At 33.3% G+C, this 25,526-nt stretch overlaps 4 protein-coding genes across 5 annotated transcripts in view; 1 reads left to right on the forward strand and 3 right to left on the reverse strand.

The window, feature by feature from the left end:
• The window catches only part of LOC138329276 (nucleobindin-2-like), a 34,618-nt gene extending 28,736 nt beyond the window's left edge, over window positions 1-5,882 (reverse strand). For both annotated transcript variants that reach the window (XM_069276142.1, XM_069276141.1), the window contains exons 1-3: window positions 5,720-5,882; window positions 3,387-3,508; window positions 2,482-2,589 (exon numbers count right to left, since the gene is read on the reverse strand). In XM_069276142.1, the coding sequence (XP_069132243.1) occupies window positions 2,482-2,589; window positions 3,387-3,494 (216 nt within the window). In that variant the 5' untranslated portion in view covers window positions 3,495-3,508; window positions 5,720-5,882. The remainder of the gene's footprint in view (window positions 1-2,481; window positions 2,590-3,386; window positions 3,509-5,719) is intronic.
• A 1,663-nt stretch (window positions 5,883-7,545) lies between these two features.
• LOC138329278 (uncharacterized) lies at window positions 7,546-9,504 on the reverse strand. Its single transcript, XM_069276144.1, has 4 exons — window positions 9,366-9,504; window positions 8,506-8,599; window positions 8,248-8,356; window positions 7,546-7,887 (listed from the first exon to the last, which is right to left on the reverse strand). Exons 1-4 carry the CDS (start codon window positions 9,377-9,379, stop codon window positions 7,742-7,744), a joined length of 363 nt encoding a protein of 120 aa, XP_069132245.1. The 5' UTR covers window positions 9,380-9,504; the 3' UTR covers window positions 7,546-7,741.
• A 19-nt stretch (window positions 9,505-9,523) lies between these two features.
• LOC138329277 (COMM domain-containing protein 9-like) lies at window positions 9,524-17,624 on the forward strand. Its single transcript, XM_069276143.1, has 6 exons — window positions 9,524-9,658; window positions 11,703-11,834; window positions 12,481-12,565; window positions 13,164-13,253; window positions 15,693-15,796; window positions 16,613-17,624. The coding sequence occupies exons 1-6, from the start codon at window positions 9,605-9,607 to the stop codon at window positions 16,751-16,753; spliced, it is 606 nt and encodes a 201-aa protein (XP_069132244.1). The 5' UTR covers window positions 9,524-9,604; the 3' UTR covers window positions 16,754-17,624.
• Window positions 17,625-17,984: 360 nt separating this feature from the next.
• Window positions 17,985-25,526, reverse strand: part of LOC138329275 (uncharacterized) — a 37,251-nt gene continuing 29,709 nt past the window's right edge. The window contains 2 exon segments of the mRNA XM_069276140.1: window positions 17,985-24,415; window positions 25,276-25,457. Coding sequence (XP_069132241.1) covers window positions 24,065-24,415; window positions 25,276-25,457 — 533 coding nt within the window. The 3' untranslated portion in view covers window positions 17,985-24,064.

The raw sequence follows: 25,526 nt of genomic DNA on the forward strand, positions 1-25,526 counted from the left end.
TTTGCTATCACATATCATCAATAGCCTGTCAGACATTAGGATTGGTCAACTTCACATGTCCAACTTCCTGGGTATTATCATAGAGACAGAGAAGCTGCAGGATTAACAGTATACTGTATATATACAGGTATTTCAGAGAGGTGTTGGTTTAAACCCTGACAATAGTTTAGACACCTGGTTTGTGTTACACACCCAGATCTGACTTTGTCTGTGACACAGGAAGTTATCTAATCCAGAGCCTACACTGGGGGATGGGTGTTATAAACAAATATACAGGTAACATCTACCAACATGTCTGCTTTTCTGTTCGTATGTACAACTTCCTTCACTAAATCACTTTAAAAATTAGCATTACATGAAATATATGAGTTATTCCTGTAAGTATACTAGTATAGTTCATAAAATGAAATAACTTTTACTTAAGTGTACATATCTTCTGGGTAATAATTTTATCTAAAGAGTTCTAACTACATGGTTCATATCAAGGCGAGACGTTAATAAACATGGTGGTAGTATATGAACTTTCCAGCTACGTGAGACGTGTTTAATCATTAAGTAATACGCAAACATATTTCCACACATTTTACATAAGTAGAGCCCTATGTCCACTTAAGATATTACATGTTTGAGTGTACATTCAAGTACCGTCAGACATAGACAAGTCTAAATTGTAGGATGAAAAAGTTTATATATATATGTACACATCACCAGGGCTGTAAATAATGTGTCATGTTCATGACAAGTATCATTTGTGTATATTTCTACTATTTCTACATTACAATATCAAGTCATCCACTAAAATTTGTTGAAATAAGCACTAATTATCAAGGGCATATCATTATAGAACAACTTATTTTTACACTATCAGAAATAAATATACGCTGGCTTTTACCCCCTTAATATTATTTTATCAGAACTTTTCTTTTCACCTGTAAATTATTATCAGAAGAACTTTTCTTTTCACCTGTATATATTATCAGAAGAACTTTTCTTTTCACCTGTAATATTATCAGAAGAACTTTTCTTTTCACCTTAATATTATATTATCAGAAGAACTTTTCTTTTCACCTGTAATATTACCAGAAGATTTTTTTTCACCTCTAATTATTATCAGAGAGAATTTTTTTTTCCTGTTTTCACCTCTAATATTATCAGAAGAATTTTTCTTTTCACTAATCAAGAATTTTTCACCTGTAATATATCAGAAGAACTTTGCTTTTCACTTCTAATATTATCAGAAGAACTTTTCTTTTCACCTGTAATAATATCAGAAGAACTTTGCTTTTACCCTCTAATATTTTCAGAAGAACTTTGCTTTTACCCACCCGGCTACCGCTTAGCAACAGACTTATGTCAAAGTACTGTTGAGAGCACTAGTATAGACACAATATTGGGTAATGTGTTTTATAGATAGTGACATTGCCAATTGCCTTACAAGTACATCCAAACTGATGCTGCACTTCTCATCGAAAGACTGTGAACTTTTTAAAAACATTGGCACATACCTGAGAGTTTATGTTGATCTATCACAGTTTTAGAAGTACTAGTAGATTCCTTGTATTTATAACGATTTTATTAAATGTCTACTTTGTATTCTGTGTGCAGTGTACATGTAGCATCAGTACCTATTCACCTTTGTGGTGACACTGTCTATAAATAACTCTCCAACAGCACTTTGATACAAGTTGGCTACGTATACTGAGTGGTACGGGTTTGTATACTTGTATCATGCTGATTAGTTGGGGTACCATGGCAGTAATCAGTAATTATCATTAGAACTTGTTTTACCCTCTTAGTAACAAGCATTATGCTAACACTATTGACTTAACTAAACAGAATTTGTCAAATGGCACCAAAAGTCAGCGTGTATAATAATTTGCTTTCTTTTGATGAGCATGAAGTCTTCTGTAGTGTACCACTCAGAGAAAAACATTTTTACCAGGTATGTATATACTACATTATGAATTATTGAGGGTTATTTGTGTGTGAATTTCATAATCCGGGTAGTTAAATGGGTTTGTATGTATCTGACCACTTTGCAGGATCTCTTTCCAATTAAACACCCCTGATCATGAGCCTTAGGTCTCTATTAATATAAATGCATTTACAGCTTAAACTCAGATTAATTTTAAAATGGGTTAATTACAAGTTTAAGATCTAGAGTTCTCACAACTTCTTTTTCTCAAAATTAATTGTTTATATATATTGTAACAAGAGACCAGAGTTTTACAGCCAATCTGCATTTTGCTCCATCTATTTCAACTACAAAATAATACAATGAATAACAATAACCTAGTTCTAAATACACATTACCATACAAGAACATTGTATCTATAAGCATATTAAACAACAAGAACATTGTATCTATAAGCATATTAAACATATTAAACAACAAGAACATTGTTACAATAGAAACAAGCTACAAACTTAACACATCCCTGACACATGAAACATTGTATCATTTTGTCTGGTATCACTAACCTTGATATCTGTAACATTTGCTTCCTCTAACTTCTTCCTGAACTGAGGATCTTCTTCCAGTACCATGATAATTTCCTTTAGATAACGATCATATTCTAATCCTGTATGCTGTCAAAAGATAAAACAGTACAATGTAGATTATCAGTAAAGCAAATGGAGATGGCAATATTTGGAATGTTTGAATTTATTCAACATCTAAATCAGTTTTACATGTGTAGTCTCAGAATCCTGCACCGGGGGGGGGGGGGGGGGGGGGGGGGGTAAATTTGTGTAAATTTTCACTATTTTCACCATAACATAGTGCGACAAAAAATAAACTACTATTTTCACCATAACATAGTGCGACAAAAAATAAACTGGCAAATATAAGTTGAGTAAGGGTAAGCTAGTCTGTAAAGTCGCTTAATAGGTATATGTGCGTAGTCAATCTATGTGTGGACAGATAAGACACATGTACATGTTGTCATCACTTCGATCATTTGTCACCAGAGTGGTACGTGTAAGTGTGTTGGTTCACCGGTGACTAATTTAAAAAAGGTTATATTGTAACAAAAGTAAATTTATATATAATTGAATTGTCCATGTTATTTTAGGTTATAATTACAATGACGACACATAAATGGTCAGTATCACTTGTTAATCACGTCTCTGCTACAACAATCAACGTTAGCAGGAGATACATGAATATAGAGATACACAGAAAACGGATACAACAACCTGTGTTCTTCAATGGCGAAAATATTAAGTGGGGAAAATTAAATATCCTATTTTGAGGTACAATAGCAGAATTTTGATGACGAAAATAACCTGTTATATGGTATCACAAGTCACACATAAATTTCTTATTTGTTATAATACATTTTTTGCCTGCTGTAAGTCATGCTCTTTATGAACATTGTACGTACCTCATCATCGTTCTCACTGCCTCCTTCCTCTGGCTGCTGTTGTACAGGTGGACAGATTATACCAGACAAACAGCTTAATCCAAATATCACCACCACTAATCTTCTCATCTTATAGCAGCAGTCTGAAAAAGTTACAAAATCAATTCAAAGTGATGCTAAAAAAAAGGATATTTTGTTTATTTGCCCTGGACTCAGCTGAAGTGTTTGGGACAGATTTATGTTTTACATAATTATATGAGGTAAAAAAACAATGTCTGTTTAGATTTACATTGACAAAAAAACATAGGGTCAGTTGGTTGAGAGGATTTTTTCCCCTTTTTATTTTCTTTTCACTCTAATATGATGGCCGGAACCGGAGTCTGAGATTGAAATCCTGACTTTTTAATTTTTTTCATAGAAAAGTGGGGAAAAAAATTAGGAAAGGGGGTAAAAATTAGGGTCAGTCAGGTAACCCTAAACAGACATATTCTTTTTTTTTGCTTCCTTAGAACCAAAATTTCACAGCCGGACCAATGGTTTGAGGGAAGGATAAGTTTGACCAAAGCATTAAAGGACAATTAAAGATCAAAGATTTGATAGAGTAACGTACAATGTTCGAGTCAATTTGACTCAAGGATAAAGAAGTGCAATGACCAAGGCTTGATCCAATAATCAAGGCTTGACTGAAAGACCAATTTTTGTTCATTATAATCCACAAATTAAAATGTCAATGCTGTCTTTGCATATTGAGATTACAATTTCTTCTGGATACACCATTTTATCTTTGTAGTCATAGATTTATTTTGAAAATTTTTATATGAGACATAAATTGATTCTACCTTCATCAATCCTTTCCCAATCTAGCAGGATATCTTAATTTTACAAATTTTACCTTCCGGTAAATATATTTAATTCCAAAAGGTTACATAATTACTTTCGTGCAAATACTGAAAATTAAGAACCTACTTTCCATTTCCCATGCATTTCTATAACTTGATACATACCAGTTCTAGAGGTGAAGTTATGTTTAACAGCTTCATCAGTATTGAATGATTACCAGTAGTGTATATATATATAAAATGTTTCAGCTCAAAAACATGTATGTGCTTTTTTAAATTGAATGGTATGGGAAAATTTTAATTGGACTCTTTTGGTTCATTTTATTCCAGATATTAGTAAAACAGTGTGATTAATGAAACTATCCATAATTTGGCATACTATCAGGGCTTATCATCGTCACACTTGTTAATTGTTATTTATTGAAACAGCCCTAATCTTAACTATGATTAAATGAATTCAGTTACACAATCGCAATCTATCAATAGTCTGATGTATTGTTATAACACCTATATTCTTATAAAGTCGTCACCCTAAACACTCTAAACACAACCAAAATTAGAGTATTGAATCCTTGACAAGTATATATATATTCATTTGATTTGAAGCAATGATTGGTCAATGGCACCAAATGTAAGAGGAGTACAGAAATGAACGACCAGACCAGGGCTTGAATCCAAGACCTCTGATAATATAAAGAGCTTGCATATTACTGCTCTACCGATCAAGCTACCTGACTGGTGGCAATTGAACTACCAGTACTGTAACCCCAAACTTTTGAAGATGTAGCAGGATCGAACTGGGTTGATCAGCAGTGACCAGGTAGGTCAATCGGTAGAACATCCAGCTAGTGTTCAGAAGTCCCAGGTCCAAACCCTGGTCTAGGTGTTACATTTTCTCCTCTCCTGTTATGTTGTCCAACTAAAATACCCATTGTGGTGGTATAATGTTTTCCTATGTCTGTGAGGGCGAAGACTTTGGAGAAAAAGGAGGGAGGAGTGTAGTGGGATTGGACTGGATCAACGAATTATCAATCAGCTACCAACTGTAGCTCATGCATCAATTGATCCCGCAAGTATTTCACAGTTAGATCTTCAGTGATCAAAATAATCCACCTTGATTCTGCACATGTACATATTACTTTTATGCAGAAACAGTACAATACCTGATTTCAACACATATTGCTAAACTGTTTTTTTTTTCTTTTTTCGCTTCAATAAATGTTGTAAGTGATTATTTCTAATGTAAGGATTTTCGAATAATTGTTAGACCTAACTGTTATATCCAATCCACGTTTATTTCAATGTATATAATCAAAACTGCATTAAGTTATTACTCTCTGGATAACAAACAAATTGTATTCGGCTAGAAGAAACTTCAAATCAATATCATTATTTTAAAGGCCTAATCGGCACATGATACATTGAAATGTTATCATGACATTATCACCGTGAATGCCGAAACTGAACAGCTGTCCATATTCAACATCATGCTATTGACTCGGAACTAACATTTACCTGTCTACGTCTCAACTTCTGATATCGCTTGGAGTCGCTCCTGGTTTTCGTTTTAGGTTTTCACTTTGTACAGATTTCCATACGGTTAAATAAGTGTTGACAATTTTAGTGAGACGTGTTATTCTCAACAGGATGTTGCTTTACGCAGTAGCTTTGTGAAACCTTTATATTGATTGGCAGATGGGTAACACAATCCACCAATGAGTAAGCGACTAACAAAAGTCAGCTAAGGGAAGTCACTCTGTTTTCTAATCAGTGCCCTAGGCAGTATCAGTTTTTGTTTCGATTACCCTGCGGGCTTCGCCTTCGAGGTGACATTGACAGTGATGTAAAACAGATTCGCTAATGGATATATTTAACGATGTCGATTTACCTATTTATCAACTGTTTTTCCTAGATCCGAATTTTGACAAAAGTTGACTACAGCTAGGTATTTCCTGAACATACAAGTAATTAATCGTTGATTACCGTCCGGATTGATTGCATTTAAACATTATAATATAAATTTAAAAAAAAATGTATATCATATTTAACCTCATTTATGTTGTGATATGATTATTATAAAATTTCATATTACATGGAACCACTATTATGGATTTTAGATATCAACTCAAAAGTCATAAATATTTTTTGTAGAAAATGTATATGCAGAGATTGTAGTTGACTAACTAGTTGTCACATATTGGAACTATCTTAAGGAATGGTCAGAAACGAAGACCATTTGGACTTTCAGAAAATGGTCTGTACACAGAGGTGGTGGCTAAGGCAGATTTAAAGTTTTTATCTACACCATTCCATCAATATTAAACTCTATTATTACCACTTTTTGTCAAAACTTTTTTCTATGAATTGTATAACAGGGTGTTAAGTACCAATGCTTCCCGTGTAGTCATCTAGATCCATAATTAAAACTATTATTAAATTCTTTTCTATTAAAGATTTACAAAGGAAATGATTACCGTAATTAGCACCCCTCCCCTTGTCTGGAGAAGAGTTGAAGTTTTCAATTTGACCTAATAAGTGCCCAGGATGTGTAAAAAATTGAAAAATACTATAATGACGAAGTTATTGCATATCTATAAGTTTTGTGTAGCTTTGGTCTTTATTTATTTAAGCCTGGGAAATTGAAATAGAGGCTTCAAAAATGGGGAGGGGCACTTATTTGGTCCATTACGGTAATGCCTCCAACATCATCACAATTATATCCCTTATTGCATGAACTTTTCCAAGTCTTTTATTTGTGAATCACAACATAATGGGTCTCAGATTAAAAGGCTATGCATGTTTGCCGACAGATTAATGAAAAAGTACAGAAATATTTTAAATATTGCTTACTTTTTTCATCCACAAATAAGCACTCCCTCTGTTCTTATTATTGCCCTGCCTGGGCACTATTTACAGTACATCAAATATATTATAAGCCATTGTTATTTTGATAAAACTTTCTGTACTATCGTTCACTGTTGTAGCCTGTTATTCAATAAAGCATAAATTATTTCAAGCTTCTAGCAAAATTTGCATGCAATTTAATGGTAATCTGTTGTTATAGATTAAAGATGCTCCACCGCTCCATGGTCAGTTCACTCAATGTGCGAAGAACGAGTTCATTTACATCAGATTTGAAAAGCACAGTAAAATGCGTCAATAACAAATAACCATACAAATTATCCAGTTTTTCATTTTTTAACAGTTTCTGATGCCTAAATAAGCATTTTTATGTATTACATGCAAAATTCAATTTGCTCAACACTACAAAGATTTTTGTTATTGACACCATTTAACTGTACTCGAGATATTGAAATTCACAAGAACAACCAAAATAGTAATGAAAATAAGAGACGATATTTATTACAATATAAACACCAACAATAATCACCTGAAACAATTTCTCCTCCTGATTTTTAATTTAAATAAACATAGTGTGTTTGTATGATTTGAGTTCACTATGCTACATAGAATTGTCACATGACATGATGTAGTGGTCTATACAATGAATGAATGTTACTAATGATTTGCACATTTTTATGCTGATGCAGCTTCCACTTGCTGTGCCTGATTGTCATTTGATTCAAGTTTTGTTGTTTCGTCCACTTTGACTTTCTTAGTCGGACTGGCATCTTCTGATTCTTCCTCAGTTGACCTTTTCTCAGCTGTGTTCTCGTCTGCTTCTGTAAAGGAAATGCATTCACAATATATCAGAATTTTGTCATACTGTAGTATTATCATTGCAAGATTTTTCAACCATTCTAACATATTTCTTTTTATAACCTTTTCCAGCACAAGATATTGGTGTTTATCCAATATTATTATTGATGCTGACAATAGCCTTTCACTTGTCTGAATGCAACAGGACAAAAGGCATAAGATTTGTTCAAACTAACATGATAAAAATATACTTTCTATTCAGGAAACTTTGTTTAAAATTTGAATTCAGTTTTAAGTTCAGGGATGGGTCCGATGTCAATTGTATCAACTTTTCTTCAAAAAGTTACAAATTATAAATCTAGAAAAAGGCTGAAGTCTAGTACCTTTTGTTTCAGACTCGTCTGTGTTTGCATTCTCGTTGGTATTTTCCGTTGAGTCTGCAGAGTCTTCTTTGTCTACTGCTCCATCTCCATTCTCTGCTTCTTTTGCCTCCTAAAACAATACTTTAAGATGTCAAATATTTTTCCAACAGAATATATGTAAACGATGAGAAAGAATGCTTTTTAAATATAATATTTACTGATAACTAGACAAGAACGCTCTTTAAATAAATACAAATTAATTATATTTCAATGCCTTACCGTCGACTCTGTTGTGGTTTCTGGTTCTTTTGTTACTTCTTCATCCTTCTTCTCAGTAACCTCTGGGGTTTCTACGGTCTCGGCTACGGTTTCCCTGTAAAAATCAATCAATGTCGTCAATGTTGACAATAAGAAACATTCACTCCATTCATAAAATAGTTTTGTAATACAGAGATAAGATTGGAAATGTCCAAATTCAAAAGAGCAGACGACTCTCTTAGGGTGTCCCGCCATTTCAAACCAGCAAACATTCTTTTAAACACTGAATTTCGAGAGCAAGATCGCTGGAAATGTTTCCCCATGTCGAAAATGTTTTCTTTTGTCACAAAACAATTTGTTTATTCAAACAATTAACGTATAATGTATCAACTTTTACAATGGAACCGATATTTACATATGCACATAAAATGCTACATTAGGATAAAACTCTTTTTCAAACATAAACGCCCGAGGTAAAACGAAACCGTACTCTCCATCAACCGGCATGGCCGCAAGCATGATGGCGCCATCTTTAGCAAATGGTACCGTATTCATAAATTATCGTAAGTAACCACCATTCGATTAATACAACAGAAAAGAAATAAACGCTATTCGTTTTCTTTCCTGAATTTCGACAAATTTTGATGAAAAAGTCTTATATAGACTGGCGGGTAGTACAAAACAAGGACAATGAACAAGTGGTTTTCCCGTACTTTCCTTTAGTACAGAACAAAGGCCTCATTCACTTTGTGTAAACGGAAACAGTTACGCCGACAATTGTAAGTCAATTTCTTAATGAAAACACTCCAAATACTGTCAAATACATAAATATTATAAAAATGATGATTGTTTCACACATGGTAACAATAGTTTTCACTTACTTTTCACCTGGCATGTTGCTATTTGTATATGAGATGTTCTTCCAAACTGAGAATTAGCTTCTTTGTCACCGGTACGCAGACGACTGAACTTCCCGCCGATGGGCAATCGGTACTATTTTGCACGTGACAAATAGCGAGCGATGATTGGCTGATGGAAAAATTGTCATCTGACCTCAATCTTGCCATTTGATTGGTCGAAACCTAACAGAATCGATTGGGATATAAACAGAAGTCATGTGATGAACAAAATGGCGACACACTGTGATTTTGACGCCCTTTCGGTTCTGCTTCAGGTATTGAGATTTTCGATTTCGATCCAGGGCACAATTGATATGCTTGTAATCCACACATTTAATTGTCGTTTGTTATCGTATTATTGTTTGCAAAACGTTAGAGACAGTAAGCATAAATTCAAGACTCTTCAGAAAACAGAAGGATTAACTTTTGTTAAATTAGCGGTTTTAAACAGTTAAAACATATGTAGGGGTATTTTTTACACATGTATACTATACAATATATATTGACAGAACTTGTATAGTATACATATGCAAAAATACCCCTATATAGTATATAGGGGTTGACAGAACGTCAAACTCCTGTGAACATATCGTGAAGTTTTCTAACTGTTCTAAGTAAGTTATACAGTATTATAACAAATTGTTGGAACGCACCCCAAAATGGAACACTTCTAAACTATGTGATACTGAAATTTCCGTTTACAATCAAAACTACCAATAACTGTCCTGAACAAAAAAGTAACTATGACATTTTTTAGATGTCATTTTCTTTCCAGTTGCTTATTATCTGTATTTAAAAACAAACATACTGATATTGTGAAGAAATCCGGGAAACAATGTCGTGGGACAACCCTAAAAGCACAAGATATTTTAAAACAAGAAAAACAAATGCTCAATGGGATATTTTTGACAGATCTGTGACTTAAATAAACTAAAAAATGTTTGAACCTTCCTTAAATGAATTCAAACATATTTTATGATGTGTGTAAATCTTTAACTAATCAAACTATATTTAGGAGGTGTTCCATTTTGGGTACTCGAACCTGCTGAAACATGGAGCTAGACTGGACATGCTTCAACCTCTCTATTTGAAAATATATGCACTGCTGACAAGTAAACAAATAATGAAATTAAATTTGAAGGCATCTATTTGTGGAAAGTTAAGAGACAAATCTGGATGCTTGCACATGTAAAAAAAAATTCACAATTATATTAAAACAGTGTTCCAATTTGGGTAGCATTGCGTTAGGTGTACAACATTGAGAAACTTCTGAAAGGAGTGTTAACACTAGGTAATGATTCAACTATAGTGTTTCGTTGTGCTATACCTCTAACTAGAATCATAAATATATATGTATATGTGTTTCTGCTCAAACGTTGTTGGAGAATGAGCTGTTATAACTATTTTTATTAAACTACACTATAGTACACCGGTACATAATCCTCCTGGAGACTTATATTAGGACGTTTGATTGATGTCTGTCCGACGGGAGACATCTATCAGACGGCCGAATATAAAAAGAGTTTTGACGAGGAAATTTAATAAACTCAATAAGAATTAACCTGTACAAAGCAGCAAATTCCTAAAAATGTTTTTCTTTGTTCCGTTTTGCTAAAATACCTAAAATTTAGGGAATTCCTAAGAACGACCTTATTTTTCATGCAAATTCCTGATGTTAATTAAGACTATTGCAGTATTTCAAATTTATAATTGAGTTACCTTATAGACTCAAGCTTCTAACGTGTTTTGACTTTTCTGAAACAATTTTATGAAACTTTGTAGAAACCTTTCATGGTCAATGGTAAGCTTACATATGATTAAGATAGTCTTCACTGTAATTAGAAACCCAGTCTTCACTGTAATTAGAAACCCAAAGGTAGGGGCCAAAATTGTCAGACTTACTGCAATAGTTTTATTAGCCCAAGGTACTTAAGCCCTGACACTAGATTTAGAATTTAGTTTACGGCAGATAGATGTGTGGTGTAGGGCCACAGTGTACATGTACTGCTGTATATATGAAAACATGGAATTAGCCAACACCATTTGGTATTGGCCCAGGTAATCGTATATTGAGACTGCTTGCATAACTACACAACATTACAACCGAGAAGCAGCACTTACCTTGGTTTTTCTACCAATGAATAATGTAGAAATGTGATATACTTGACCTCCCTTTGGCAATGAAAAAAATAAACACAAACACTTAGACATAATACACAAAAACTCAATTCTATATTCATAAAGTTAATCAGTAAATAAGGATAAACCTTAATCTTTGTAAAATAATATGAATAGTTTGTGTTTATCTTTGGATTACAGGCTTCCTCTAAGGATGTGGTGTGGAGGCTATGTAACGAGGCCTTTATACACAGAGATAAACAGAGATGTTCTGACAGTGTTCTGGCTACTGTAGGAGATGTCCTTTCTCTTGATGCTCTAAAAACTCAAAAGGTAAATGTTCATAATTGTGATTTTTTTTCATAACAATTAATTTCTGATTGTAGATGTATTCAGATTTTTAAATGCCATCCTTGGATCATTAAATAATCTAAAGTTGGCAGAAATTTTCAAAATTTGCTTTTTTTTTATCCTTATCACTTTCTCACAAAAGTTAAAAAAAGTTTCTTTCAAAGGTGAAAGATGCTTATGCTAAAAACATAATGTTCTAGATTCTTTTGATATGATAATATTAGCACAATCAGCGCTCTAGCTAGTAGTTCTTGTTTACAACTGTTTCTGGTGAATTTCAGTTTCATACTTGGTAAACTGTTACTCCCAATCCCATAGCAGATGTGACCTTCCATCTTCCACGAATGGTTAGAATTATATTGATGTAACAAGGTCTGGTTTCAATGTTCCTTTTCCATGTAACAAAAGTTAAAGAACGCTCCTTATTTTCAGATTTTAATTTCTGATATGCTGCTTTGTATTATTATGGAGAATTTTAAGTTAAGGAACATTGATGGAACAGCCCAGGTAAACAGGACCTTCTGTTACAGAAGTGTAAACACTGAAGCTACTAGTAACGTGACACAGCAGAATTCTGGTCTTGTTCTTTATAGAAATTGTACATTTTGTAAGTTTACATTTTTTTCAGTTGTTGGGATCACTAGGTGCTTTGTTGAAGACAGCTGTATTCCATGGAGACACAACACCATCCAGTCTCCAGGCTTTGTTCCCAAGTAAGTCCTTGACCTTCAGGCTTTAACCTTGTTGTATCCTGTATCATGCCTGTCAACTATCCTGTGCTTGAAGCAAATTTTTGTTCCAGCTCTTTTCAAGGTTTACTTATCACTCCCAGTTCTTATTTGAGTCATACATTTAGAGATAGATCATTCACAATGGTGATGAATGATGTCTTTCTAACTTAAATCACTGTGACCTTCATTTGACTTGAATTAAAAAAAAACTTGTACAAACATCTAACAATGTTGAAATGATTTGTTAAGTTGTGATCGTCGTACAAAACATTGATGTTATTTTACTTATTTAATTGGTTTGTGAAATTAGATCAGATCTGTTTGTTTTATATTATAGTATTTGATTCAGTAATAAAATGTTTAGATGAATATATTGTAATCTGTCCAAAAAGAATTAATTTCTTTGCAATCTTAAGCCCCTTTTGTTTTTCAGTAATTTCCTGTCGCATTGAAAAAAAATGTTTTAAGTGTTTAAAGCACAAATTAGATCAAATACAGTGCTTTAAAGTATTTTTTATTCATTTTCATAATGTTTATTCAAAGGTATTGTGTAAAATGCTTGTTGTTATGATTATTTCAGGTAGTTTTCACAAAAATCTGAGAGATCTATTAGTAAAGACAATGATGGAAAATATGAACAACTGGAGAAATAGTGCTCTAAATAACCAAGGTAGGTATTGTATGGAACAAATTATCTCCCTTTAATTAGACAGGATAAGTATTGTATTGAACAAATTATCTCCCTTTAATTAGACAGGATAGGTATTGTATGGAACAAATTATCTCCCTTTAATTAGACAGGATAGGTATTGTATGGAACAAATTATCTCCCTTTAATTAGACAGGATAGGTATTGTATTGAACAAATTATCTCCCTTTAATTAGACAGGATAGGTATTGTATGGAACAAATTATCTCCCTTTAAATAGGCAGGGTAGGTATTGTATTGAACAAATTATCTCCCTTTAATTAGACAGGATAGGTATTGTATGGAACAAATTATCTCACTTTAACGTAGACCGTCCCTTCTGTGACTTCATACGTTTGTAACGTCGCTTTCCTGATCCCGGCAAACATTTTTTATTTCTCCGTACCCACCTATTACAATGTATAACTCGCTTCGGATATCCGCAAATATTTCGTCTGCCAGCTTTCCGAGTATTTACTTGACGTGTACCGATCTAAAGGTGTGAACTGTGTGTTAATTGGTAAATATAGTATAATTTTGAAGATTCCTGCATGGAATAATTTCCAAGAATCATAATGGTCGCTAAACAATCACATGGAATACATGGATTGACGGGGACCCAAAACGAAAAACTTTGCATCAGTTAGCCTACCAGTAACTGAACATCAGAATGACCATCATTCTATGTACCTATGTTTTTGCAGGATAGATCTTAATTCCCAAAATATATAAATGCTGAAAGAAGTCAGTGATGTTTTAAATGCAAACATTCGAGTTTTGAGCTTCGATAGATACAAATCGTAACATACCGGTATACTAATTTTCGTCCGGAAACGGACAAACAATATACGGAATTAAATAGCTGGAACATATTTTCATTTTATTTTTTGTTAAAATCTTCACTTATGATTTGAAGGATGCTATTACGGAAAATAATCCATTTTAATATAATATCACACAGAGCAAACTATTTGTCTCACAAAAAGCTTATATATTTCCTGCTGAATTACACTCGTTTTGAAAGTTTGAGGTCATGCCTACATGTAGCTAGCAAACTATTTGTTATATTTTATATAATAGATAAATAAAATCATGAAGATATGTAATTATTATGTTATTTTGTATACTCCAATAATATAATAAATATAGAAAACTAACAAAGGCAAATGAGTAACATAAAACGTTGAAAAGTGCTACGAATTCGCCTATTTTAAACGTTTTCAGACTATAATTTAGGGGTATTAGAAAGCAAATCGGTCATATTTTGAAAAATAATTCGGTGAGGTATACTTTTTATTGGCTTTTCTTATTGCAAATAAGTCAATCTTCATAAAAATTCGAAAAAATTGATTTTTCTTGAGATAATTTTTTCAGAAAAAAGGAAAACATGACTATTTTGATGTAATTTTTCACTAAAATTGGGTCCGGAATTACTTTTAAAATAGCAATTTGTTGTTTTATTGTGGAAAACCCAGCTTATTTGATATAGTTATGAATTATATATCACCTACGGAAGGTATGAAGATGTTACGAGCATATTCTTTATATGTTAAGTGATGTTACAAGGAGAAAATATTATTTATTCAAAAATCCTTAAAATCTGGAATACTAAGTCGTTAAACCATATCTTTAACCAACCCTGGAAGAAAATTTAACCCGGTGACATATTATTTTTATGCGGTTTTTGTGATCAGGGTATACCTAAAATCAAAATATCAAAAAATGAACGAAATCCCTGAGAGGAAACTAGAAGGGACGGTCTACCTTAAACAGGCAGGGTAGGTATTGTATAGAACAAATTATCTCCCTTTAAATAGGCAGGGTATATTTGTAGTATCAAGCAAATTGTCTCCCTTCATAACCATGGTAGAATAGGGGGGATATTACATCATGACAACTGTTTGGTACAATGGGCCCTGCTGTAGATGTCACAGCGATTGTTTATGGAATGGTGGGCGTTGTATACAAATCACAGCTATTTACTTAAAGTAAATCTTGTAAGTTTGTATATCTGTAAAATATTCCATATTGTTTGGTATTGAATGAACTATTTAATATTGTATTATTACTAGTCGGCATTTAAAAGGTAACTCATAAAATAAGTCTGAAAGAATTTTCCATTCTATGTCCAAAATACTATTTTCAAGAATCTCAGAAGTGAAATGAAAGAACCACAAGTACTTTAAAACTACTCAGGGAATGTATATAAAAATTTACTCGCCTGATACACATGTTATGCAACAGTGATTCTGTTTGGTTTTTCTTTTTACTGATAAAGTGATTGTTTTTCTCAGTAACATCATAATATTCCACTAAGCATGAATTAGAAACACCACGTTAATGTATGTGGTACATTACTGATTTAGTCCTGTGATACCCTTTATAGTTAGTAGTTATAACAATATGATGATTCCTTCCCAGTATCATTACCACGCCTGGTCGACTTTGACTGGAGAGTTGATATAAAGACGTCCTCAGACACCATCACAAGAATGTCAGTTCCTACCTGTGTTCTACAGATGAAGGTAAGATGTCAATAGTGAAATTTACTTTATTACATTGATATGGAATTGATGTATTATCTTAAGTTTAAGTGTTTTCCAATAGCTCTTTATTCTGTATTTGTATATCACAGAGTTATCTGCCCTCTCGGCTAGATACTGATAATTACATGATATTTTCATGAGTGTAATGTCATATTTTCAAAGAAAGCAACATAAGTTTTGCTCTCGAAAGTAATGATGTTACAATTGATACTTGCCTGCATGGGAGACAATTGTAATATGCAAAGACAGATTTTGTTAGCAGGTATAGATATATTATAACTTTGTATGAGAAAATATTCCATCGTTTCCATGATTTTAATTTGTTCTTGAAAAGTTTTTCTCAAGAGTAAATAATTTATGTCCATCATAATAGCATAGACATCATATTTGATTTACTGCATTGACTAAGGAAAGCTTTTTCATGTAACAATTATTTAATGTGTTGTATTAACAAACAGAATCAGTTATAAGAAGGTACCAGGTTTCTGACATAGAGGTGGCCTCAGTACCAGACAACTTCTCCAATCATTGGAAACCCATAAGTCACCACTCTAAATAGGCCATGACTTATGAGTTTCCCCATGATAGACTTCTCCATGTACCTATATTAAAAACTTACAACCCATGTGGTAGAGTATTAGTGGTATTTGGATTCAGTCTTGATGTTAAGGCTTCAAACAAGTAACGACAAGATAGGAAGGTTTAGTGGTGAAATATAGGACACAGTCAACAACTCATCTATCTTGTATGCAATCGTATTTTAAATGGTTTTACACTGGTTGTTTCTCCTTCTAGGTACAAGAAAACGCTACGGAAGTCGACCAGATTGCAGAAGTGGAACATGTTAATGTAGAACTATCAAAAGAAACACTTGATACCATGTTAGATGGACTCTCTAAAATCCGAGACCAGCTGTCCTCTGTGGCGAAACGGTGACACATTACTGTTATAACTCCTAATGTGATGATGGATAGATATTCCGAAATTCATGGTGGGTTGTACATGTCCTCCATAGCAAATAGCAAAACAGTGTCGCATTTGCAGTAAGAAAGACTGCATGCCATTTGTAACAGATTATTTGATGGTCGTGGAAAGGTGACATATTATCCTAAAGTCACACTGGTTACCTGAATGGATTGTCTCTCTGAATGTATCATCAAGTGACTTCCGTAGCAGAATGGTTATCTGGTACCTATTGTGTTACATTAGGCTATGACTGATCATGAATACATACCGGTACAGGGATCATGTATCTTGGTCATTCTTAAGCTGCTCTAAACATAGTGATATGCAGAATTTCCTTAAACGTTGAAGTGTGAAGTAAATGTCAGTTTTGTTTAATTTTAACAGCAAACAATCTGAACCCTTAAGTTCTTTTTTGAATGAAAATTAAATAACTTTAGCTAGGGATAATGTATTTTTACTTTGAATGTGGTTACTTTTTACACTTTTTTTATGACTTGATAAGTTACCTGCTGCATCAATAAATGTTAAAATATTGAACAACTCCCTTATTATATCTTAGCCGTTAAAAACATTTTGTAAGAATATGGAAGTAGTATATTAAACATCAATCAATGTTAAAACATTGAACAACTCCCTTATTATATCTTAGCTGTTTAAAACAGTATGTAAGAATATCAAAGTAGACTAAAGAATTAATTTCTTGTGTCAGTATACTGCTGGACAGGCATTGTAGTCCAAGGGAGATAACTCTAAGTTTTTGACAAACATTTTGTTGTTCTGTATTTGAATATGGATAGAATATTTTGAGGAATAAAATGTAATAATATGGCTTAAAAATAAATCTCTTAATATGTTTTGTAAACTTTTTAGATAGCATTTTACACATACAATGTACAAATGACACCCCAGACCACACAGTTAAAGTACCTGGTGGGTACTGTAACTTAAAGCATTTTTTAAATCCACAATTGTAGACTTTAGAATTAGAAATACTTGTGACAATAATGTTACTATAATTCAATAAACACAGCGATCAGATCAGACAATGAATGTTGATAGTCAACAGGGATTTCTCCCGGCAGTGGATTTGTGAAATAAGAAAGTGTGGCACAGATTTTCTCGAAATAAGTTTAGGTAAAAACACAGATAATTAAGAAAATATTTACAAATTAAAGTTACATAAGGAAAAAGTAACACTGGCTCCTTATAACCTCTTTATTATTAAACATCATTTTAATGCATCACATATACAACACAAAGCTCTGTATAAACACCGATAGACAACAAGGAACTGATCAGGGCATCTTCACCGAGTCAAAACAATAATTAATCACAGGACTGGTATGTAACTGACACATAGAAATCTTACTGGTATGTAACTGACACATAGAAATCTTACTGGTATGTAACTGACACATAGAAATCTTCTTTTGTAACAACAATAAGAACTCTTCATTATACGATTCCACTAGGTATTTTATGTAAACACAAAGAATACTTATCTGGCTACAATGATAAACCATATACAGGTTATGATTCACCACATGACAACACGACTCGATATCTGCTCATCGCTGGAGACCAACGATGGATTCCAATATAATAACAGTAGTGTAGTAAAGTGCAGTACTTTGATGATTCTTAGAACCATTCAACAACAATTGATTAATAGTTGGCCAAGAAGTGAAAGATTAATAGTTGGCCAAGAAGTGAAAGATTAATAGTTGGCCAAGAAATGAAAATTGTCTCCGTAGCTATTCATAGGTTACAAAGGAACAACAAACAACTATGAGTTACAGGAAAACAACAAACAGCTGAAATTTTGTTATCAAGAACCAGAAAAAATATCGTTCAGTAATTTTAACTGTTCACATTGGTTTATTAAATATCATGAACTTTTGCCAGGCAATGGAACCCTTTTACAGTAGCTGTAAAGTATAAACAATAGTCAACAACTGTTAATGCAACATCCACCAGCCATAACTCTGCTGCTTAGCAAAACCAATTAGATATTGTATAGTTACATAGCAACAACAATCTGCCAAGGAAGTGTTTCTAAGCAACAGTCAATTGACAAAGATTGGATACTAAGCATCCTCAATCTGTCAAAGAATTGTAACTTAGCAACATTGAATGGCCAAAACAACAGTTGCTTAGTTACATGGCAACAACAATCTGCTAAACCAAAAAGTAACGTTTGGCTAACTGTATACACGTATTGTAAATCAACTTATCTTCACTTGGGCAATTCAAATTCACAAAATAAATCGCTGCTAAAAAACGATTCAACAAGTACAGAGTAGCGTTGTTCATGCAAATCGATGTAAACTGATGTAAAACTGTCTGTGGGCATGACAACGCAAAATGAAGTCGCTGCGAAAATAAGTTGGTTATAACAGTACTGTATTCTTTATCTTGACTATATATCTAGAGAATAAAAGAATGTAACACTAAATAGCACTGACCCATTCAGTTGTAACAACGTACCACTACATCAAGCACAGGATTTTGTTTCAGATAATCACATGCAGACACCACAATCACTCTGTATAGCATGTATTTAAGTGTCTATAACAAAACAAAAGCCTGTGCATCAAGAAGAAAAAAGTACTTAAAACACATGAAAATCATGTTATCATAAAATAAGAATTTGAAATATTAAAAGATATCTATATCCAGTGTATGTAATAGATTTATTAATACTAAATGTATGTACAAATAAGCAATCATTTACACCTTTACATACAAGATACTATATGTTGTACTGTACACTGCTTATTATATATTAATTTGTTACTGTACAAACCCTGCTTCCTTAGGGTACAATATCAAATACGGACATTTCCTTTGAGCAAATTGACTTCAAAATATGTAATTCTAGTTATTGCTGTACAACAATGTAAGCATATATAGTAAAGGTAGATATTTGCAAGTGATTTCACAACTTCACCCATCTGAATAGAGATTTTTGTATTGTCTTACTGGAAAATTTCCTGATTAGCTCAAATTATTAACAAATTTATTTTTCCATCAAAATTTTAAATAAATTCAACATTATGAAAGACTTGATGGATCCATTGATTGATGAGTAACAAAATTCTTATTTCTACTAAGTATTGCATGTGTAATTTGCTATCAAGAGAAAAATCTCTGAAGTGGAAAAGATGCATGCAGTCCTGTCAATCCAGTAAGTAGGTAGAAAATTGAGTTAAAAATCTTGTCAAATTTTGGCAAGTTAGTATTACAAATTTTTTTTTTATTTTGTTGAAAATTTTTGTTCAACTGTGATTAATCTAGAGAAATTTCCCTTTAGCTCAGTCAGTAGAGCGGCAGACCAGTAAATCCGGGTTCAAGTCCGCTGGCAACACTTTACCTTATAATAACCAGAATCTGGTGTTTATAGTGTGTGTCAAGCCCTAAGTAAGACAGTGAGTCAGGCCAGGTTGAATCCGACAATAATTTTGATACTTGTGAAATACTTATAGACTGTGTTCTTGTAAGTTGTAAGATATTTATTGTTGTTAGAACTAAGGTCCTTTTTCAAAAGCTTAATTGACAAGTATGAACCAAGGCCCTGTGTCAAAAGCTTATTTTACCAAATTTGTGTTGTACACCGCTACAGACTCTATAGCTACATATTATGTTGAAAAGTGATGTGGCCGTGTGAACATATAAAGCTAGATCATTTGGTCAATGGCATAAATTTACAAATGGCCTATAGTGTTTTGAACATAACATCCATATATTACTCTGTTTATATATATATTGCAAATCATTAAGATTTCAATGTAATAAAACTTGTACTGACACTAAAATCTTAAAAGAACTTGAATTCAAATATGATTGTTCTGACTAGATCTATATATGAGTTTTACTCAGCTATAAGAATGTTACCACGGCAACATATTTTGAACTTCACATATGTATCACCTTGGGCTTTGTGTATGAATTAAATGTTTTATAAATCATATATATAGGCCATAAAAAAACTTGTACAGAAACAGAATTATATGTTTTATATATCACATTATATATGGAAAAATAATAACTTGTGCAGAAACATTGGTGCCCTTATCATCACATTAAACTCATTTACATATATGAAAATAAACATGTAACTAAAGAATTAATGAAGAGTATGATGTACAAGTAAACATTACAACACATGCACCGGTGGTTTATACTCTATACATGCACACTTTCATCATTGTACAATCTTACTTCTCCAATTTCTCCCCCACAATATTAAAACAGTTTTTTCCACATTTCAATCTCCCCCCCCCCTAATATTTTCTCCCCCCCCCCTAATATTTTAAATTTCATTGCCTTTACCCAATCTACAAATAAACTGAGTGGTTTTAAATTTTGCAGAAATATTTCAGGAATGAAGCTATAAATGTTATCAAAATTGAGAACAAATATTCAGCTCATAATTGTTAAAATTACTCAAACTGTAAATTTATTTGAATGAATTTTATAAGAAAAAAATAAAGATACATCGTGTCATCAAAATATGGAAATAATGCTTCGACATGGCAAATAGATCAGTCTCTATCACATTCTATAGCACACATCAATTTTACATTGCACATAATCCCTAAAACCACAATTATCTTCTTACATTCGTCTATGTAATTGTTTATGACAGAGTTACGTCCCCTTGCAGGTATGTCACTTTCAATAGTACTTACCTTCAAGAGCAAATGCCTCTGCAGGATACCTATGTTTTGAGCTGATATTTACTCAACTTATGGCATAAAATATTAATCCAAAGCTTTTTGATGATGAATCAGCCGTTTTAAAATCTGATACAAGCCAGTTAATTGGCTTATATCAAGATGATACTGAATAACAACTGCAGAACAAAATATTTTTCTACCATCCATAACAACTATATATCACCGATTCTCACATTCACAACAATTAAAACAATTAAAAGATTTATCCAAAAGTTCATCACCTAGTGATGCTTATATAACATGGTCCATAAAATATCAAATAAAGATATTAGTTTTTAAAACTTTTAATAAAATACAAGGAAAATATCAACAATAATAATACTTATTCTAATATACAACACTAAATACAAACAATACATAAACATTTATATAAATCTTTAGAAACTAAAGACATATAATAATATGATACATTTAATATCTATCTGTAGAACCTGAAAGCAGTTTTCATTGACGAACCTAATAATCTCTAATCTAAATGTTATTTTGATTTCCTTTCCCTACTATTGTTTGAAAGTCTATTCCTCATTGCTATAAATGATGCTTCAGATATTAGTTATTAATACAAATTGTATTCTCTATAGTTCTGAAGTCTGTTTGGATGTTTACAACTCTAAGAAACCAAGACACACTAGGAATGTAGTTGATATTGAACATCAAATTTTACTGCAAACCAACAAAGTTTCCATAGCGATTGAATTTCACATTTTATAATCATATGATCCTACTATCACTAAACATACGTAATTATCAAAAAAAGTTGGTGAACAGTAATTAGATTAATGTTTAACATGCTTACCAGTAACCAGGTAACATTAAATCTTAAATTAAACTTGCATGTACTTGATACCTTGATATTGGGGCGACAGCTATTTGATTATATTAATATAAGCTCTAACACCAATGTCGTCTATTTCTTTTAACAAGGTTAATTTCAGAAGCGATTTTTGACAGCTGATAAATATAACAACTGACCAAATCACAGAAATCACAGAACAGTACTTCAGTTTTAGTTTCAGTTTAAATGGTCAAAATTTGAAGATACAATTGTATTCCTGTCACAACTACCTCCTTTCTTTAATGTAATGAAATGTAATGAGACAAACTGCCTAATTTAATTTTTATGTGATGAGACAAACTGCCCAAGTAAATTTCTATATAATTAACAGTCTGTTGTCTACACAAGAGTCAAAACTTACAAGATCATAGTTCTAATAGTGAGCTTTACAGATAACTGTATTTCTAAATTGGCCAGGAAATACTTAATTACACACAAACTCAGAGCTCAGAAAACCTTCCTGATTTGATACATGTAGTTTTCAATGAGCTCAGATCTCCTTACAAATCATACTCCTCTTAGTAAGCTCACAATACCTTACTGATTCTTTTCTATCTTTTGAGTGAGCTCACATCCTAGATACCCTGTATAGTGAGCTCAGAACAAGTCAATTCTCTCTTCTTAGTGAGCTCAAGATCGAGGATGGTGAGCTCAAAACAACACAATGGTAATGTTGACTCTACGACTGAATTCAGAAACTCTACTTTTTTGAGGTATGACACAGATAGGTAAGTGAAATAACACTTATCAGTTTGCAATCATTTCATCTGAAAGTTTAACACAGGAAATTGCATTTAATGTTTGGAGCTCAAATCGCAATTGGGTAGTACTACTGATCATATGCTAGGATTCAAACCTCACTTACTACAGGTATTGCAAACCATTTATGGTAATATCACTTCACTATACCAGACTCTTGTGCTATACACAAAGTGAAAGCACCATCGGTGTCACACACCATAGTAATTACCATGGGCAGTTCATATATCCATGTCGTCGACAAGTCCACAGAAATCCTACATTTACAGTTATTGTGATCCCTGGTCAGTACACGTCATCGACAAGTCCACAGAAATCCTACATTTACAGTGATCGTGATCCCTGGTCAGTACACGTCACCGACAAGTCCACAGAAATCCTACATATAGTGTAATAGTATTCCCTGGTCAGTACACGTCATCAACAAGTCCACAGAAATCCTACATTTACAGTTATTGTGATCCCTGGTCAGTACACGTCATCAACAAGTCCACAGAAATCCTACATTTACAGTTATTGTGATCCCTGGTCAGTACACGTCAACGACAAGTCCACAGAATTCCTACATTTACTGTAATAGTGATCCCTGGTCAGTACACGTCATAGACAAGTCCACAGAAATTCTACATTTACAGTAATCGTGATCCGTTGTCAGTACACGTCAACGACAAGTCCACAGAAATCCTACATTTACAGTAATCATGATGCCTGGTCAGTACACGTCATCGACAAGTCCACAGAAATCATACATTTACAGTAATCGTGATCCATGGTCAGTATATGTCAACGACAAGTCCACAGAAATCCTACATTTACAGTAATCATGATGCCTGGTCAGTACACGTCATCGACAAGTCCACAGAAATCATACATTTACAGTAATCGTGATCCATGGTCAGTATATGTCATCTAGAAGTCCACAGAAATTCCATTTCAGGGTTACAGTAATCATGAAGGGATGTTTGGTGACTTGGGCGACTTAGGACACTGTTCTACATAGTTACTGGCTTTCGTTTTGGTTCTTGTTTCTGGTTTGGTCAGATACCATAGTAGGTCTCTGTACTGTTTAGGCCACATATAGCACAGTCTATGATTCATGACCTTCGGAATATCCTCTGGTCGAGACCTGTCAAACATTACAGGTATAAATCGTGTATCTAGATCTGTACCGCCATTTTGAATCTCACTTTCCATAAGTTGGTAAATATATGCAGTGTGTAGGGCATTTTCATTGTTCTCAACAATACATGTAGCCTCAGTTAGATAGTTCGGAGAGACGCACACCAGCACAAAATCAGCCTGAAAATGAAGTAATATATATATATAATACTTTGGCAAGGAACGTTTGCATGTGCTTAATTGTGACATCATAAAGATCAGTGCGCTAGGCTCAAATATTCTTTTGATGTACATCGTTCTCAACGAAATTTGTGATGAGTTTATTCTTGTAACAAAACAGTAATGATGTCATGCAGATAGTCACTAAACACAAACATGTTATCGATCTTGATTGCTGAGGTCATTCTTGAAAATTAAAATGGCAAAAAGTAATTAAACAAAATCAAAATCAAAGCATTAAAATTGCCTTCAAAGGGACTATGGTGCTCTTTCCAATTTTATAGTTCTATCTCATTGAAACATATCATATTCAACCCAGTAAGCGCGTCTTTATGAAGCTACAATTTCAAATACCTCACATCAAGTTCCAACAGAAACTATGAGAACAATATAGGGTTTTGGTTTTATAAGTTTAATGTCCGATTAACGGCCAGGGTCATGTAAGGACGTGCCAGGTTTGTGTGTGGAGGAAAGCCGGAGTACCAGGAGAAAAAACCACCAAACAGCGGTCAGTACCTGGCAACTGCCCCACTTGGGATTGGAACCCGGATCCCAGAGGTGGAGGGCTTGTGGTAATATGTTGGGACATCTTAACAACTCGGCCACCGCGGCCCCCCTATATAGGGTTCTCCACAGGTGATTTATTTATTTAATAAAGAGATTAATATCTTACTTTGTACAATAATTTTGTGAAACATTAGTCCAAATGGTCCTTATAAGCACCCTGGGAATTTATTGGGTTGAAAACAGTACTATAAAAGACATTGAAGAGTACTGAAACCTGTCTGGAGTTACCACTTCAACAGAAGGTTTGTACTGACCTCGGCAAAGCGTTGATTACACCACTCCAGTTTGTCGTGACTGTCCATCATCTTGTGGTCATACACGTCCATGCAGCATGTGAAGCCATTCTTCTCCAGACATCGACACAGGTTGAGAACCCGCTGTATGTGGCGTTTACTGTCGTTAGAGTACGTCACAAACACCTTGATATGCCAGAAGTCTAAAAATAAATAAACAAATCTTTCTTACACTTATCCACAATGTACAAAGAATGCTGTGTAAGTATGTT

This window comes from Argopecten irradians, chromosome 8 (genome assembly GCF_041381155.1).
Source record: "Argopecten irradians isolate NY chromosome 8, Ai_NY, whole genome shotgun sequence".
Classification (NCBI taxonomy): Eukaryota; Metazoa; Mollusca; class Bivalvia; order Pectinida; family Pectinidae; genus Argopecten; species Argopecten irradians.